At 38.0% G+C, this 15,653-nt stretch overlaps 1 protein-coding gene across 4 annotated transcripts in view; it reads right to left on the bottom strand.

The window, feature by feature from the left end:
- Window positions 1–15,653, bottom strand: part of SMC6 (structural maintenance of chromosomes 6) — a 77,017-nt gene that overhangs the window by 47,580 nt on the left and 13,784 nt on the right. For all 4 annotated transcript variants that reach the window (XR_003434174.1, XM_027113780.1, XM_027113781.1 and 1 more), the window contains exons 4-10: window positions 15,441–15,546; window positions 10,059–10,195; window positions 9,349–9,410; window positions 6,172–6,252; window positions 4,819–4,920; window positions 1,301–1,420; window positions 1,100–1,198 (exon numbers count right to left, since the gene is read on the bottom strand). Coding sequence is in view for 3 of the 4 variants with exons in the window: in XM_027113780.1 (XP_026969581.1) it covers window positions 1,100–1,198; window positions 1,301–1,420; window positions 4,819–4,920; window positions 6,172–6,252; window positions 9,349–9,410; window positions 10,059–10,195; window positions 15,441–15,546 (707 nt within the window). In the remaining variant the exon portion in view is untranslated. The remainder of the gene's footprint in view (window positions 1–1,099; window positions 1,199–1,300; window positions 1,421–4,818; window positions 4,921–6,171; window positions 6,253–9,348; window positions 9,411–10,058; window positions 10,196–15,440; window positions 15,547–15,653) is intronic.

The following is a 15,653-nucleotide window of genomic DNA, read 5'->3' as shown; positions in this document are numbered from 1 at the left end:
TAGGTGCTTTACAAACTAAATATAATTCATCTATCTTCAGTTTAAATTAGGTTAATACAAGTTTGAAGTCTGCTTTAGACACTGTTTCTTCAGAAACCTTCCCTTCAATAGTTATTCTATAATCAATAAACAAGCATATACTATGTGAAAGGTTTTATGTAAGACATGGTGGGAAGGATATAAATATAAGATAGTCCAAACCCTCCAGAAATTTACCATTTACTACATAGCATGGCCAAATACTTAAGTAGAGCAAACAGCCACAGAACTAAGTATCATCCAACCTCAAGATTTTCCTTTCCCCACTTGAAAAAAAAAATGAGTGTTTATTACTAAGACTGGATTTCACTTTTAGACTGGGGAATATCTAAAGAGGAAAGCAACAAGGTCTTCCCCTATGACAAGCTAAGAAATGAAGCTGAGAAGAATTGAATGAAAATTTCAGAATATTCTCTCAGAAATGAAAATCTAAGGTGAGAGAGGTGGGTGGGGTTGAATTTCCATTTACTACCTGAAGAGGGAATGTAAGAAATTCAGCCCAGAGATCACTAAGTAAATGTACTGTCTTCACCATTTCTGTTACTTTTACACATTCATCTATTACCTTTCACGGATTAATGTTATAACCCTTAAAAGGAAAAAGACTGGCCTGCTTATCTTAGGGGTAGACAGGAAGAAGTAAGGTGGGAAAGATTACACCCTGTACTACAACTAAGCCTGGGAGTCAGAAGCTCGTAAGCTAAGGAGAACAAAATACTAAGATGTAAGTCAGTCACACTGAGTACACTGGGGCTCCTATAAAGAAAGAAAAGGCTAGGAGATCTACTGCCAGCACGACGGCAGAGAAATTCCACAGTGGTGGCTGTACAACCCTGTGAATATACAAAAGAAACAATGAACTGTAAATTTTAAATGGGTGGATTGTATGGTATATGAATCATATCTCAATAAAGCTGTTAACAAGAGAATGGCAAGGTAAATACAAAGAGCAGGGCTGCTCTGTGCTACAAAGGTCCATGTGGAAACCCTCAACAGAAAATTGCTCCCTTTACTTACCCCTCAACCAACTTCTACCTCTGTATAAAAAAAATATAATTACCTGCTGTTCTTCCGTTTTCCTCTCAAGTCTAGCAGCACGATCTTCTCCAATTTTGATGTTGTCTCTGATAGCATTCAGTTGTTTTTCAATTTCATTGACCTAAAAAGAAATTATATAGCAAGTCACATATAAGACTAACCACAACCAAGTATATTCTGTATATTACAAATATGTGTGAATAGGTAATTAAGTGAAAATTACCACTGCCCAAGCCATTTCATGTTTCAAGTATTCCAGATTGGTCTTCATTGTACTTAAGCCAGCAATACTCTGAAAACGTTCTTCTTTCTCCAAACACTGGCGCTTTAGTTCAGTAAGTCGCTTAAAAAAAGAAAAAAGAATATATTTCTTAACAACATTGAAGAAACAAGACTTTCCGCAAATGTATTTCTTTTGAATACTGCCTAAACAAATACTGAAAAAGATGTGCTAGGAAATGACTTCTTTAATTAAAACAAAAATAGAAAATATTTTTGGTTCTTTGGTATACTTTTATTAAGTACAATCACTTTGTTAATTTCTGCACTATAAAAATGACCAGATACTCTTCAAATGAAGAAGAGCAAAGGAATAAAAGTTTCAAGACCACACAAGTATAGACAAAACTCAAGTTTCTATCAATTCCCTACCTGATAGACAGACTGGACTGTTCTCCTGGGTGAAGTATACCCAGGATCCATTCCAATGATAATGGAAGGCTCAAAAGGAATTTATTTCTAAAAATCAAATGTTACATTTTTTTCTTATCCAAGTTTTCTCTTAATAATTAATCAATAAAGCAAAAGCCAACTCTAGTGACGTATGAACAGCTTCTAAAGCTGCACACCTGGGTTGACAGCCTCTCCTCTTCATTCATGGTTTCCATGTTCAACTAGGGTCTTCACTATGGATCTTAGTGTGTTTCCCTATCCAAGTCACTTTCCCATTCTTCAGGATTATTTCAATCCATCATCACTCTCTTCAAACCTCATATAACTGCCACCCTAATCCCTTACTCATTCTCCCTGATGCCTATTTCACAGAATTCAGAAGCTATCAGAAAGAAACCGTCTCCAGTGTTCAACAACCTTATATGTAAACCTAAAGCAGTCTTTTCCTCCTGCTAAAACGGAAGAGGTGGCTTCATTATACTTAAGTCCAGTGCCTATCTCTTACTTACATCCTACTCACCCCCCTTCTGCCTTCTCAAGAGGTCTAAATTAGTTGATTTTTCATCCCATCTTTTTCATCTTTTTTCCACTTAATCCTCCTCACTGACTCCTTTCCATGATCACATTTAAAACTTTACTTACTTATCTTTCCAATTTACAAACAAAACCACCAATATCCACCCCTGGATACCACCTCTTCCTCTAAAAGCCGTCTTCCCTTTCCACCCAAGTTTCACGAAAATTATCTCTAGCTCTTCAATTCTCTCTCTGGTTTTCAGCCCCACAAATCTGGCTTCTGTTTTCACCACCACCCTACATGTCCACAGAGCACTGGCCCAAACCATTTCAAAGCTCTTCTCTACACTACCACTGCCACTACCCTAACTTACATCATCATCATCTGTTTGAACAACGGTAATACCTTCCTTACTGATCTGTTTCCTTCCTTACAGCAGTTCACTCTCTTCTGCAGCAGAGTGATCTACTAAAAATATACATTTAATCAAGCCATCCACTTCCATGTGTTGTACTGTCCTTAAGTTCTACAAAGTCTTCCACAATCTGGCCTCTTAACTCTCATGCTTGTGTTCTCTACTTTAGACAATGTAGAATTCTTTCAGCTGTTTAAAACCACCACATGCTCTCTTGCCCAAGACTCCATCCATGTGGAACACACTTCCTCACTCTCACCATCCTTTGCCTGGTATTATTCACCCTTCAGTTCTTACCTTAGACATTACTTACTTAACGGCTATACCTCTCCCACTGCCCCTGCCTTGTCCCTAACCCGTGTTGCCAGTATCCTATTAAGTGCTTTTGCACAAACTAATCTTGAACTCCTTTAGTAGTGCTCACCATAGTCAATTATCTACCATCTGCTTTCTGCTGAATAGTTAGGTGTACGACCCCAAGAATCCTGGTATGTATTTGCCATTATATGGTCATGACCAAAGCCCAATGCTAGCAGGCACATGGTAGGAACTTAATATTTGATGGCTGAATGACTTCCAGTTTCTAATCTTCACATTCTATTTCTGTTTTTTGACTTTTTCATTTGTATCTCCCACTGTATCCTTTTTTGTTGGCTTGGGGTTTTTTTGGTTTGTTTTTTAAATTTTTATTGAAGTATTGTTGATTTACAATGTTGTGTTAGGTCACATTCTACTTCTTAAAGATTAAACTATTCAAATCCAGAGCTTATTTTGAGAATGTAGTGCATTTAATTAATTAGGAAGAAATTTCATATTAAGTGCATATTATGCATAAGCAACTCTGATACATGATATAGGGATGTGCTTCTTAAACTTCACAAACAAAGTATCTTCAATCGCTTATGACAAAGTATACCATGAAGAAAGTGGGTATTTAAACACCAAGCTGTCTGAAGCAAACAAATTTCTTCAAAGTCCTGATTTATTGTTTTTAAAATAATAGATGTTAATATATACTATGTACATTTGCTTGAATATACAATATTTCCTTTCCCCAATAATAACACTGACATTCCAATAACACTGATACTCCATTATCAATTCTGTGGTTTATAGTACATCCTTGCACATTATCACATACCCCAGGTTTGAAGAAATAATGTGGGGAATAAAAATAAATATACTCATCTTTGCTTTTTCAGTTTTCACTTAATGAACCATGTAACTATAAACCCAGTTTTAAATATGTATGCCTCAAAAACTTGAAGTAAAAAGGTCAGTGTAACATCTAATAAAGTTGACTTGGGTCAATCATTAATACAATTCTATCTCAAAAGAACATGCTAAAAAGTTGCTGAAAGCAACTGACTGTATAAAACTGATTAAGGGACAAAAGAAAAAGATACAGAATCATACAAAAATTGGTGGGACTTAATGTACTGGATGAACAGCTGAAACATAAAGCCTTATAACTCTGAGATCTCTGATTATCAAACAAAGGTTTGCTCTTCAAGAATCAGAAGAAGAAAGTACAAGAACAAACTACAGCAGATGTAAAAACAAACCTAAGTAAGAAAGTCACATTGGCTCGAGTGATTTCAAATTCAAGCACATTCGCATGGCTGCCAAGCTGGTGAACACTGATGGGACAGCTGCTACCAAGCTATCAGTGCTTAAAGAATGCTAACATTCTACCAGTGTAATGAAAGAGTTATCTATTGTATATAATGATAAATGCATATTATGTTTAATACCAACTTGAGGCTTGTGCTTATTTTCCCATCAAAAGAAATATAGTTTTTAAACTACTTCCGAGTGGGAATCAGTGATATCTTATTGTGGAACTAAGGGATAAGTATGTTAGATACTACCCTGTCCTCTACTTTATAGCCTCATAGAAGAATTAAGACATGGACATACCCATTATTATAAAACAAAAAAGTAAAGGCTAATAAATACCCTGAATGTACAAAATCACACTTGTTATGGTTGACAGAGTACTATAAAAATGTTACTAGTTTTATATAGATATACATATATAGATATGTAGGTATGTAATTTTACAATACCATTTACCTGATAAGTACTATAGGAATTTGACTGATCTCTAAAATAACTGCATTAAGTGTTTACAAACCTCTTCTCCTTGATTTATCTGCTCCTTTGTTCTTTCTTTGGTTTCCATGATGTATGAATAATCCTCCTTCATTTGTTCCAGTTGGGTTGCTTTCATAAAGAACTATATCAACAACAAGAAAAACACAATTAGGAGTTGGTAAACTTCCACGGGACTATGAAAAAAAGAAGAATTTGTTCTCTAAAAACTTTTAGACCAATTATGTAAAAAGACATTAAAAACATACTTAAGCAAGTAAATAAATACATTGGGTCTCCGTTGCTGCACGCGGACTTTCTCTAATTGTGGAGAGCAGGAGCTACTCTTCATTGCAGTGTGCAGGTTTCTCATTATGATGGCTTCTCTTGTTGCAGAGCACGGGCTCTAGGCACACGGACTTCAGTGGTTCTGGCATGCGGGCTCAGTAGTTGTGGTGCGCAGGCTTAGTTGCTCCGCGCCACGTGGGATCCTCCTGGACCAGGGTTCGAACCCATATCCCCTGCATTGGCAGGTGGATTCTTAACCACTGTGCCACCAGGGATGTCCCAGTATCCTTGATCTTAATGCATCATAATTTTTTAGCATAGGGAATACCAAAACCCATTCAAAAGTCACACTGTAAGCTGTAGTAGTAGTCATATACTTTGTTGGCTTTTTTAAAAGTTTTAAATAGGGGCTTCCCTGGTGGCGCAGTGGTTAAGAATACGCCTGCCAATGCAGGGAACACGGGTTCGAGCCCTGGTCCGGGAAGATCCCACATGCCGCGGAGCAACTACGCCCGCACGCCACAAGTACTGAGCCTGTGCTCTAGAGCCCGCGAGCCACAACTACTGAGCCCGCGTGCCAGAAATACTGAAGCTCATGCACCTAGAGCCCGTGCTCTGCAACAAGAGAAGCCACCGCAATGAGAAGCCCACGCACCACAACAAAGAGTAGCCCCTCACTCGCCACAACTAAAAGAGTAACCCCTCACTAGCTGCAACTAGAGAAAGCCCGCGTGCAGCAACAAAGACCCAACGCAGCCAAAAATAAATATATAAATTAATTTTTTAAAAAGATTAAAATAATCTAACGTTTAAAAGTGATTATGTATGTTTGGGCAATCATTCCCTTGTATTTCCATAAAGATAAATTTTGGAATTCATTCTCTTTCAGAATTAAAAGCAAAGAAGTTAAAGCAAGGTTTTACCAAGAAAATTATACTTCCATCTTACTTAACAAGTTCCTAAATTAGTCCTACAATATTACTCTAAATAGTGACTTAAAAAAATCCTCGATATTTACTATGTGACCAAGATTAATGTTCAGTATAGATGCCTAATCTATAAATGTATTCTTTTTGGTTAGGTTTATGTTTACTTTGGTGCATCTTACTTTGTATTTGTCTCCCTCATTTTTAGACTGCAAGAACTGCTTGCTCATCTCTTGCGTTAAGACAGAAACTGGATTATCTACCTGAAACAAACAAACAAAGAAATGATTATCTTTAAATATTTCATTTTAATTCCTTAAGAGAAATGAACTAAAATATCCATTACAAGTGACCTGAGAGAAAATATTTCAAAATTTCATTATATTAAAATAAATATCAGTACTACAGCCAAAATTAAATATTCTGCCATTACATGAGGGCACAAGCACAAGAACTTTCTAAAGAAGTGTGTTTTTTTAGCACGTTTTCATTCCTTTCACTGGTTTTGTAGAGTACCACTCCTATGCTACTGGTTAATCATCAGACCGCAGAGCTGGAAGAGCTCTAGCATGAGAGTCAGCTGACTTGGGTTCTTAGTTGGCTCTGTCTGAACCTCCTATGTAGCCGCAGGCAAATTAGTTATTTCCTCCAACTAAACACAAGAAGTCCAACTCAGTCACTTCTAATCAGAACTATAATGACGAGTATTGCTTATTTTTTGTACAGCAGTTCTTCAGAGTTCCTATATCCTGTCATTTCTTCATGAGGATACCGTAAAACAAATGGAAACACTGGGATCATTTCTATCTTTTGAAGGAGAAGTCATTTTAAATAAGCCATTACTTGAATTAAACTACCTCTGGCTAACAAATTAAAGTACAGTTAAAATAACAATATAATAACAGTTCAAAGTGGAGTTGAAAAAAAAATTTTTTTTAATTCAACTTGTTTCAAAAAGATTCAAGTTCATTTCTCATTTATATCTTTGGTGTTAATAACAAAGTAATTTATATGTTAGAAAATAATCTTGTTTATAAGGTATAGAACAGGAAGGACCACTATAAAGGAAAAAGTGCTTAACTCCTTCATTTACCATCTGTACAATACTGATTGTACTTTATTTAGTATACCACTGGTGAAAACCTTTCTGTTAAGCAGGATTTTGGGTCTTATCTTCTAAGATGATAAAAAACATTTATGCAGTTATAAAGACACCTCTACATATCACCTTTTTCTCAGACCAGAAGCTGATTGCCACGTATTTTTTTTAACAAGGTCTGTGTGGTATCTTAATTGCACACAGTATCTGACTTCTTAAAACTAAGACCTAATGCACTAGCTTTAATGACAGACATTTTATCACCAGCTGTGGATTAACAGCTTCACCAAAGTTCATATTCTTTTTTCTACAGCCTCTGAAATGGGGCTCCTCGTTTCTATACTACTCCAGAGATTATTTAAAAATCTGGCATCTTTACCCATCAAGACCCTGGAGTAAGCAAAAGGCAAGCACACACAAGTAAACTTCAGAGAAAAAGTAAGAAGAGGCACAGGGGACAAATATAATCAGGTACTTAAAGACATTAAACACTCTCCTTCCTCCTGGTAATTCTAGGCCAGCACTGTCCAATGGAAATGTAATGCAAACCACACATATAATTAAGTTTTCTAGTAGCTACATTAAAAAGATAGAAAGAGACAGGTGAAATTAATTTTAGTATTATATTTTTAATCTAATATATATAAAATATTATCACTTTAACATGTAATTAGTATGAAAACTGAGTTACTCCTTTGCATTAAGTCTTCAACCTCCAGTGTGCACTTCATACTAGAGCACACCTCCATCTGGACTACCCACATTCTGAGGGCTCAATACCCATCATACGTGGTTAGTGGTTACTCAGTAAGTGTAGCTCTAGACCTTTCATATTTTGATCAATGAACTTGAACCTTTAGTTAACTGAATTGTACAAGAAGAGGACTAATGGAGTTATGATAACAATCTTCAAATATTTCAAAAGAAAGGAAACATATTTTATATTCCCCAAGGAAGTGGGAGCTTAGAGAAACTGACTTTATTCAACTTTTCCCATTAACAACAACTTTCTAATAAACACAGCCACCTACAGACGGAATCAGCAGCCTCAGGCAGACGTCATTTCCCCACTACTACCCACTCAAGTACCCGCTGAAGGAACATCTGGTGGAGACTGCGTACAGGGTAAGCATGCAGTGTGATACTACACTGGATGCCCTTCGAGACTTTCCCAACACCTGTGAATCCATACACTGTAACTTTTGGTTTTCCTGATTTTGCTTAACAAATTGACCTGTGTTCTAGTCTCAAATTTATTTGCTGTATCTGCTTTTCTCCAGATTTTACTAATTATTTTTCTGAACCTGTGCTGCCCAATATGCAAGCTACTAGCCACATGCAGCATTTGACACTTACGTAAAATACAATAAAACATTTGATTTCTCAGTCACACATTTCAGGTGCTCAAGTGGCTAGTGGCCACCCCATTGGACACCATAATACAGAATATTTGTACCATTACAGAAAGTTTTTCTGGACAACCTGTTCTAAACCAAACTGGGAAAGAGACCCATAATCATAATTATTCTTTTTCCTTGGTGACTACTCTTGGTGTTCTTAATCCTGGAATAAGGCAGGGTGATACAATGGGTAGAGCATTAGAATGGAACAGGGATGTCTGGATCCCAAGGCAGGCTCAACCAGTACCCACACCTAGACAACTGTAAGTGCAAGTTTACTTTTGCTGGCTCCCAGTTTCTCACCTACAAAATAAAGGGTCCAGATTAGATGACCTCCAAAGACAACTCCAGTGCTAATGTTATAGGACTATATGAGCCCCATTTCCAATTATTCAGTCAAAGTATCTTAGCAGAATGGAATCAAGTCTTGTCTCCTATAGGTATGATGAAATAACTCCAAAATACATAAAGAAATGCTTTCTTTATATGGCTAGAATAAACTTCCTTTCTACAAAAATTTAGCAACTGAGTTTAGGAAACTATGATGCTATTCTGACTTGGACAGCAGAAAGCAAAGAAACTTTATAACATAAATTTGATTAACATAACTTTTGGCACATACTAGTATAGACAAGATATTCTTGTGTGTTCTGTCAAATTAAAGATGTTATATTATATATTGAAAGTTCCTGTTGAATTAGGAAGCCTTAAGGAACTTCACTAACCATAGTTAAATATATTTGTCCTGTGGTCAATTTACTTATATGAGGCCATTTAAATTCTTTCCACACCACAAATGAAACCGCATAAAAAAGTAACCAATTGTATTTATTAATCTGAAACACAAATTTAGCAATTACCTGTATGTTAAAATGATCAAGAATTCCAATCAGTTCTTCTTTCCTAGTGGAAACCAAGGCGCCTAGTTATGAGAAACACAAAATGACCAGACTGTTTCTAGGGCAATAATACGTTTTTAAAAATGAGCAATTATTTATAAACATAAATGTTAACTAGTTTTCCTGATGTCAGCAAGAAAGGTACCATTGCACATACACACATCTGAATGAACTGGGGTGACACACTTGTTATGACACAAGTACGCAGGAGGCAGAAGCACACAAATGCAGTGGCAGGTACTTCTCTTCTTCCTATAGCTAAACATTTCCTTTTCCTTCTCATCTGTCTCTTTAGTAACTCTCCACACCCACCTCCTCTTCCGTTATGTCTTTTTCTACTTTTGGCTAACTTTCTCCTTCCACATGTGACAGAAACTATGGGGGTGAAAAGAAGTCTACAAGTGAGATCAAAATGACTTATCACAGCCTGCTTCAAACAGACCCAAATTCTGCTAATCATGCTTTTGCTGCAGAATGCCCTGTGGTAAAACAACTATGTACGGATATACACGTGTGTGTACACATACATGCAACCAACCAGTCCTCTTGCAAGAAAGCAGTTTCAAGAGATGAGAAGTGTCCTCTTAATGACACCAGCACAATCACTTAACTCTTTTTAACTGGATGTTTACTAATACTTTATATGAAATAAAGAGAAATTCATAGCAAACCTGTTTCACTTTTCAGTTTATAAGATCGACTTCCATCCATGCTGATGTGCTGTTGCACAATTATAGAGTCACCGTACACATTGGCTCTATAGGCATCATCCCCTCTGTTCCTTAATGTTATTGAGATATCTGCTGAGCTAAAGCAATAAGGTTAAGCTAAGTCACATGAAGGTACAGGGCAATTATAACACTAGGTTACCATAATTTTAAAAACCTCCAAGAAATTTGGCTAATTCATTTGAAAAGCAGCTTTATACCAGCAGTTGATGGCTGACAGGCTACTACAGAATAATGTTAAAGATACCAAGGAGCAAAGTTGAGAAGAAGAGAAACTTTATAAAAAATAATTGACTATTTTATCCATAACAGAAATACATTTGCACAAAATCCATTTAAGTTTTGGTTGTTTCACATCATGTGGATAAGTTACACATTTTCCCAACCGCTATGTATAATCAATATTACACTGCCTGCCTATGCTAAATTATATAATAAAGCATCATCCTGACAGCAGGCCTCTAAGAAAGATGCAGTAAGAATTAAAGTGAAGTTATATATTTTCTAAGAAAATCAGAATCAAGGGAAACAACTTGAATTCTTCTATTACTTGGCAATAAAAAAAAATGCTTAAGTATTTGATATCAAGAGATGTAAACTAAATCTCAAAGCTTCTTAAAAGTTTTATTGGTATTACAAAATAAACATTTTTAAAGTTTTAAAGACATCTGAAGCATTTACAGCCATGTATATTTTAACATATTATGGGGGGGAAGAATTCATCTTTATTTTTCTACTCTAACTTCTGTTCAAATAAGACTTTGTAGAAAAATTTTTTAAAAATTAATGAAGGGCATTAATAAATACATACTTATAATTTCCTTAAACATAAAAGCAGATAATACTTCCTCTGGTTAATATAAATATCTGCCAAAAATGCTAAAGTCCTTTAATGCAAAATTGCTTTAATTGGTAATTAAATGATATATTTAACAGAATAAACTTGTTTTCATCAATTTGGAGTAATCATACCACCAAATTGTTCCTATTTGCAGGAAATGTAGGTAAAAATACTCAAGATGAATTTCACTGTAAACTTACACTTGGTAGACACCCTGAAGCGTGCTCAGCTCTTGCGCCCCCGTACTTCTGTGCAAGTGCCCTCATAGAAAGATGGCTTAGCAGCCGTTATCAGCCCCCATCCCTCCCTCCACAGATTGGGCTAAATATAGAAAGTGAACGCTAACTGCGCCACATTCCCTTCTTTAAAAATTCAAATTAAGAAAAACTAGTAAAATCCAAGTAAGGTCTGTACTTTAGTGAATAATATTGTACTGGTGTTAACCGCGTAGCTCTGATAAAAGTGCCTCAGTTGTTTAAGATGTCAACATTCAGGGAAACTGGGTAAAGGCTGTAAGGAAACTGTACTATCTTTGCGATACTTATGTAAATCTAAAATTATTTCAAAACCACAAGTTTTTAAAACAAACTCGAATCAAGACACATCAAGTGGAAAGGTGGTGATTCCTTGGAGATACAAAGTTCTGAGGCCTCTGGGACTAGAGAAACCAATTTGGGGCATTATATTCTGATGAACAAGTATAAAGCCTGCAGAGATGACAGAGAGAAGCAGAAACACAGAGCAGATAAGCTCTTGGGAAACCACCTGGACAGACTGGCAGAGACACATAATCACAGATACTGGCTGTGAATCAGAGACACAGAGAACTCGAGAGTACTTCCTTCCATGCGCAGCCCCACACACCAAGACAGTAAGACATAAACGCCTGCCCACGAAGACACAGAGCACCAAAGACCTGAAGAATAAGAAAGAGCACACACGCTCCAGAGGCAGTGAGAGGGAAACACATTCACACACCTGCATGCCTGTCACGGGAGAGGGAGGGAGGAGGGCACAGCACAGAAGTGCAGCTACTGAGGAGCGGCAGGGAGGTGGTGCTGCAGCAGAGCCCCGGCTAAGGAAGGAAGGGAGACAGAGGCCTGGAGACAAAGACACAAAGAAAGCCAGAGACACAGAAAAGAAAGACCTAGAGACCGAAGATCTTTGGTTCTGAGTCTCTCAGTTCTGGTCACTCATGAGATCCAATTACACTGCCTCACTTAAGTTTCCAAGATATATATATATCCCTGCATCTTTATGATAAATCTCCTCTTCTAAAGCTACCCTGAATGGTTTGCGGGGGTAGGGGGGTGTTTTTAAACAGAAATACCTAATTAAGACAGACATGCTCCTGAAAAGTTGTAATCAATGAGATTTTTGAAAGCTTTCTGGGTTGATTCTAATGAACAGCCAAGGTTGAAAACTATTAACTAAAGTATATGATAGGGGAAGGGCAGCTGGCCTACAACGTGGAGCAAACAATATTTATTGCACTAACTAGTATGATTACCTAGTATTAAATGAATGCACCTCATGAAAACATTTTAAAATGAAAGTGACATCTCCCTTGATTAGCAAACATCTACTTTGTTATTTCCTTCCCAGCCACTCCTTGCATTTGGAAGCTATCTCTAGTATTGTGAGAGCTTTGGAGGCACTGGTATCCTACCGTCATATGAATCTAGTAAATATAAGAAAGGCAAGTTATTCAAAACAATTAAAGCTTACGAAAAAAACCCTCCCAACAGCTGCTCAAAAAACCTGTACAAGGAGACAGGGCTAACTGAGCTGAGACTAACTGCTGTCTCCCCACCTACTAATGTGACTGCTGCTGAATTGGGGTCAACAGCCATAGAGCCCAGTGTCTGTAAATAAAGAGACCCTTTAGTGAGAAGAGAGACTGTCACCGAGAGTTCCTGCAGAACGACCACACACACAAGAGGCGCCACCGTAAGGGTGTGGCTTCTTTCTTAGCTCCGGGAGAACCTATCTGCACAGAGATGACTGGTAGCATCAGGCACTGATGGGCACGAGGAACAAGGAACAGGGAAAAAGTCATGTACAAATAGGAGGCATCTGTTCCTTCTCTGCGTGGCCAGCTCATCTGCAGTAAGTTCTGTAACCTTGACTAATAAGTCAGGAACGTACAGCAGGAGCTTTTGTCCCCCCATAACCCACTCCCAATGCCACAGCTGATGTCAGAAACAGGCCTGCGGCAAAGAGCCCAGTGCCGCCACGATAGGATTAGGAAGGCCGAGGAGGGAACAGTAAATGAACCTGTTGAAGAACCTGAACAGCTAGGGGTCTGAGACCTTGGTCACTGGAGAATTCCATCACTGTCCCTGTACCACTCATTGCAAAGCCTCAGTGGATAATCAGAGGCTGGAGCGCCAAGTAAAGAGCCTCCAGGCACAGTCGTCTGGTTTCTCCTAACCATATTGGCAAGCGTCTCTAATGGAGCAGTTGAAACCCTCTACAAAGGTAGCCCGGAGCCCAGGCGTCACAGATGGAGAGTGTAATGTTCAGATGTGCAGGAGGGACAGAGTCCTGAGGACCACCTCAAACCTCTGCCAGACGGAAAGACGTTCCTCAGGAAGAACGGGAGAGCCTCATAGATTTTAGATGCAGAATAGAAGCGAAAAGCTCGATGAGCTGATTCTGTAAAAAAGTGATGACAGAATCAGAGACTATAAAAGAAGAGAAATTTTACAGATACCAAATGTTTTAAATGAGGAAGGGGAGGACAAGAGGAATAGTAATGGGTTTGGAAAAGCTCATTTTAGCTATTTTTTTAGACGAGGTCAGTAAAAAGGAGGCTGAGCTCAGGTTAAAGCTTTTAACTGTTATTAACTCTGTTTAAAATATCTTAATGTTCCTATCTACAGGCAGCTGTGTCCTTCAAAGTTGGTGATTTGTGTAAGCTAGCCTTTATTTTTCTTTCTTTTTTTAATGGTATTCCAAGGACACATCTCAGAAAGAAGTTTCTGCTTTCATCCAGCTACTTCCCATATGGAAAAAACATTTAAAATCTTTAATTGAGACATAAAGCCCTTAATGGTGCAGAAAAAAAAAATTTCTTCCTGAGGCTTCTATTTGAAAGATCAATGTGTTATCTAGCTAGGCAGACTAGGTAACTATTTGGACAACTAAGAAATGTAGAGTTCAGTATAATGAACTGAAGCAGAGTTGAGACCAGTGCCTTAAAAGTGTTAAAATAACTAATTTTTGACTTCAGCCATAATTTTGTTTGGAGACTGTGGAAGAGAAGACCTTGCTGGACTGGCGCCCAAGTAAGATAAGGAGAGACAGAAAATAAGCTGGAGAATTGTTACTAAACGGTTCTTTTTCAAGGCCATACAGCACAGAAAATGATTTTTTCTGTATCTTTTCTTCCCTCCTCCTGAGTCAACTTGGAACGCTGGCTTAGGGTTAAGATTCCCAAGGTTTCTGAGAGATACGTAAAAAACCTGCAATCCTGACTCACATCCCGTCCGCGTTCTATTTTTTAGAAATAAAATGGAAAATGGGGGAAGTTAAGTGGATACAACACTGAGCAGGAGGAAAGTCTGTTACATGAAGGAAAAAAAAAAAAAAAGGTATCACTGTTAATTATCAAAGTTCCAGAAGTTCTGGGCACTGGGCGTGTGAAAGAGGAATGAATGGGCAGCGGGAGCGGCCTGACTCTGGGAGCTGGTATGATGGAGCCTGGGACGTGCAGTTGTTAGGAGACACGAGGATCCCTCAGAGGTTTCTGAGGCAGAATTAAAAAGAACAAGGAGATCAGCCTGAAGAGAGTTTCCTAATGGGCAAAAGGTCACGAGTCTATGATGATGCAAACTGAGCAATTAATATATAGTTACGTGATGGCAAACTATAACAGAAAGAAATACAAATGTAAAGCCACTGAGGGTTGTCATATGACCATTCACCAAGGGTCAAGATGGACCCCAAAGAGACTCGAGACTGTGGGCCTCAAGTCAAGCTCACTGGTGAACCCCCTGAGTAAAGGATATAAAGAGACAGATGGAATACTTTTTTGAAATTCTTAGAGCTGGAGGCAGCAATTCTGTTTAGGGACACCTTGGCTGGTCACTAACTCTGCCTTAGCCCACATCATAGCGACGTGGACTTGCTGAAGCTGGGTTTGGGTCAAGAGCCAGCAAAGTCCAATATTTATAAATATTCCTGTAAACAGAAGTATGCAGATTTATCACTGCTCGTTTTTCCAGAAAGGTAACAGAAACGAGTGTCAGTGGGCAGGCACATGGCACTAACTGACACAAGCATTCTGTCGGGAGAGGTGAACAGGCAACAGTGGGCGATGCTGGCAACAGGGGGCAAGAGAAAGGAATGAAAAGATATGATATCGGTGCTTCAGTTCCGGGAAGCCAATTCATTTCCTACCATGTCTACTGAATTGGGATTCTAAAGAAGCTGCTTCTTATTAAAGAACTGAAAAATACACATAGAAAACAAACACTTACTTCTGTCCGTCTTTCACAAAACCTTTCAAAGAAGATCCTCGGTTAGTAGCAACTGCTTTTCCACCAAGACCAACTATAAGAGCTGTGAGTACTGCACTCTTCCCACCTAAAGAAACAGGTGTTGAAGAAATCACATTCATTAGAGGGAGAAAAGAGAAGTCTGACTCCTACAATTTGATGTAAAAAAATTTCTGAAATAAAGCATTATACTTC

This window comes from Aethalodelphis obliquidens, unplaced genomic scaffold (assembly GCF_003676395.1).
Source record: "Aethalodelphis obliquidens isolate GAN/ISIS:26980383/991018 unplaced genomic scaffold, ASM367639v1 scaffold12, whole genome shotgun sequence".
Lineage (NCBI taxonomy): Eukaryota > Metazoa > Chordata > Mammalia > Artiodactyla > Delphinidae > Aethalodelphis > Aethalodelphis obliquidens.
The sequence above is the reverse complement of the archived record's forward strand: the minus strand, read 5'-3'. Positions and strand labels throughout refer to the sequence as shown.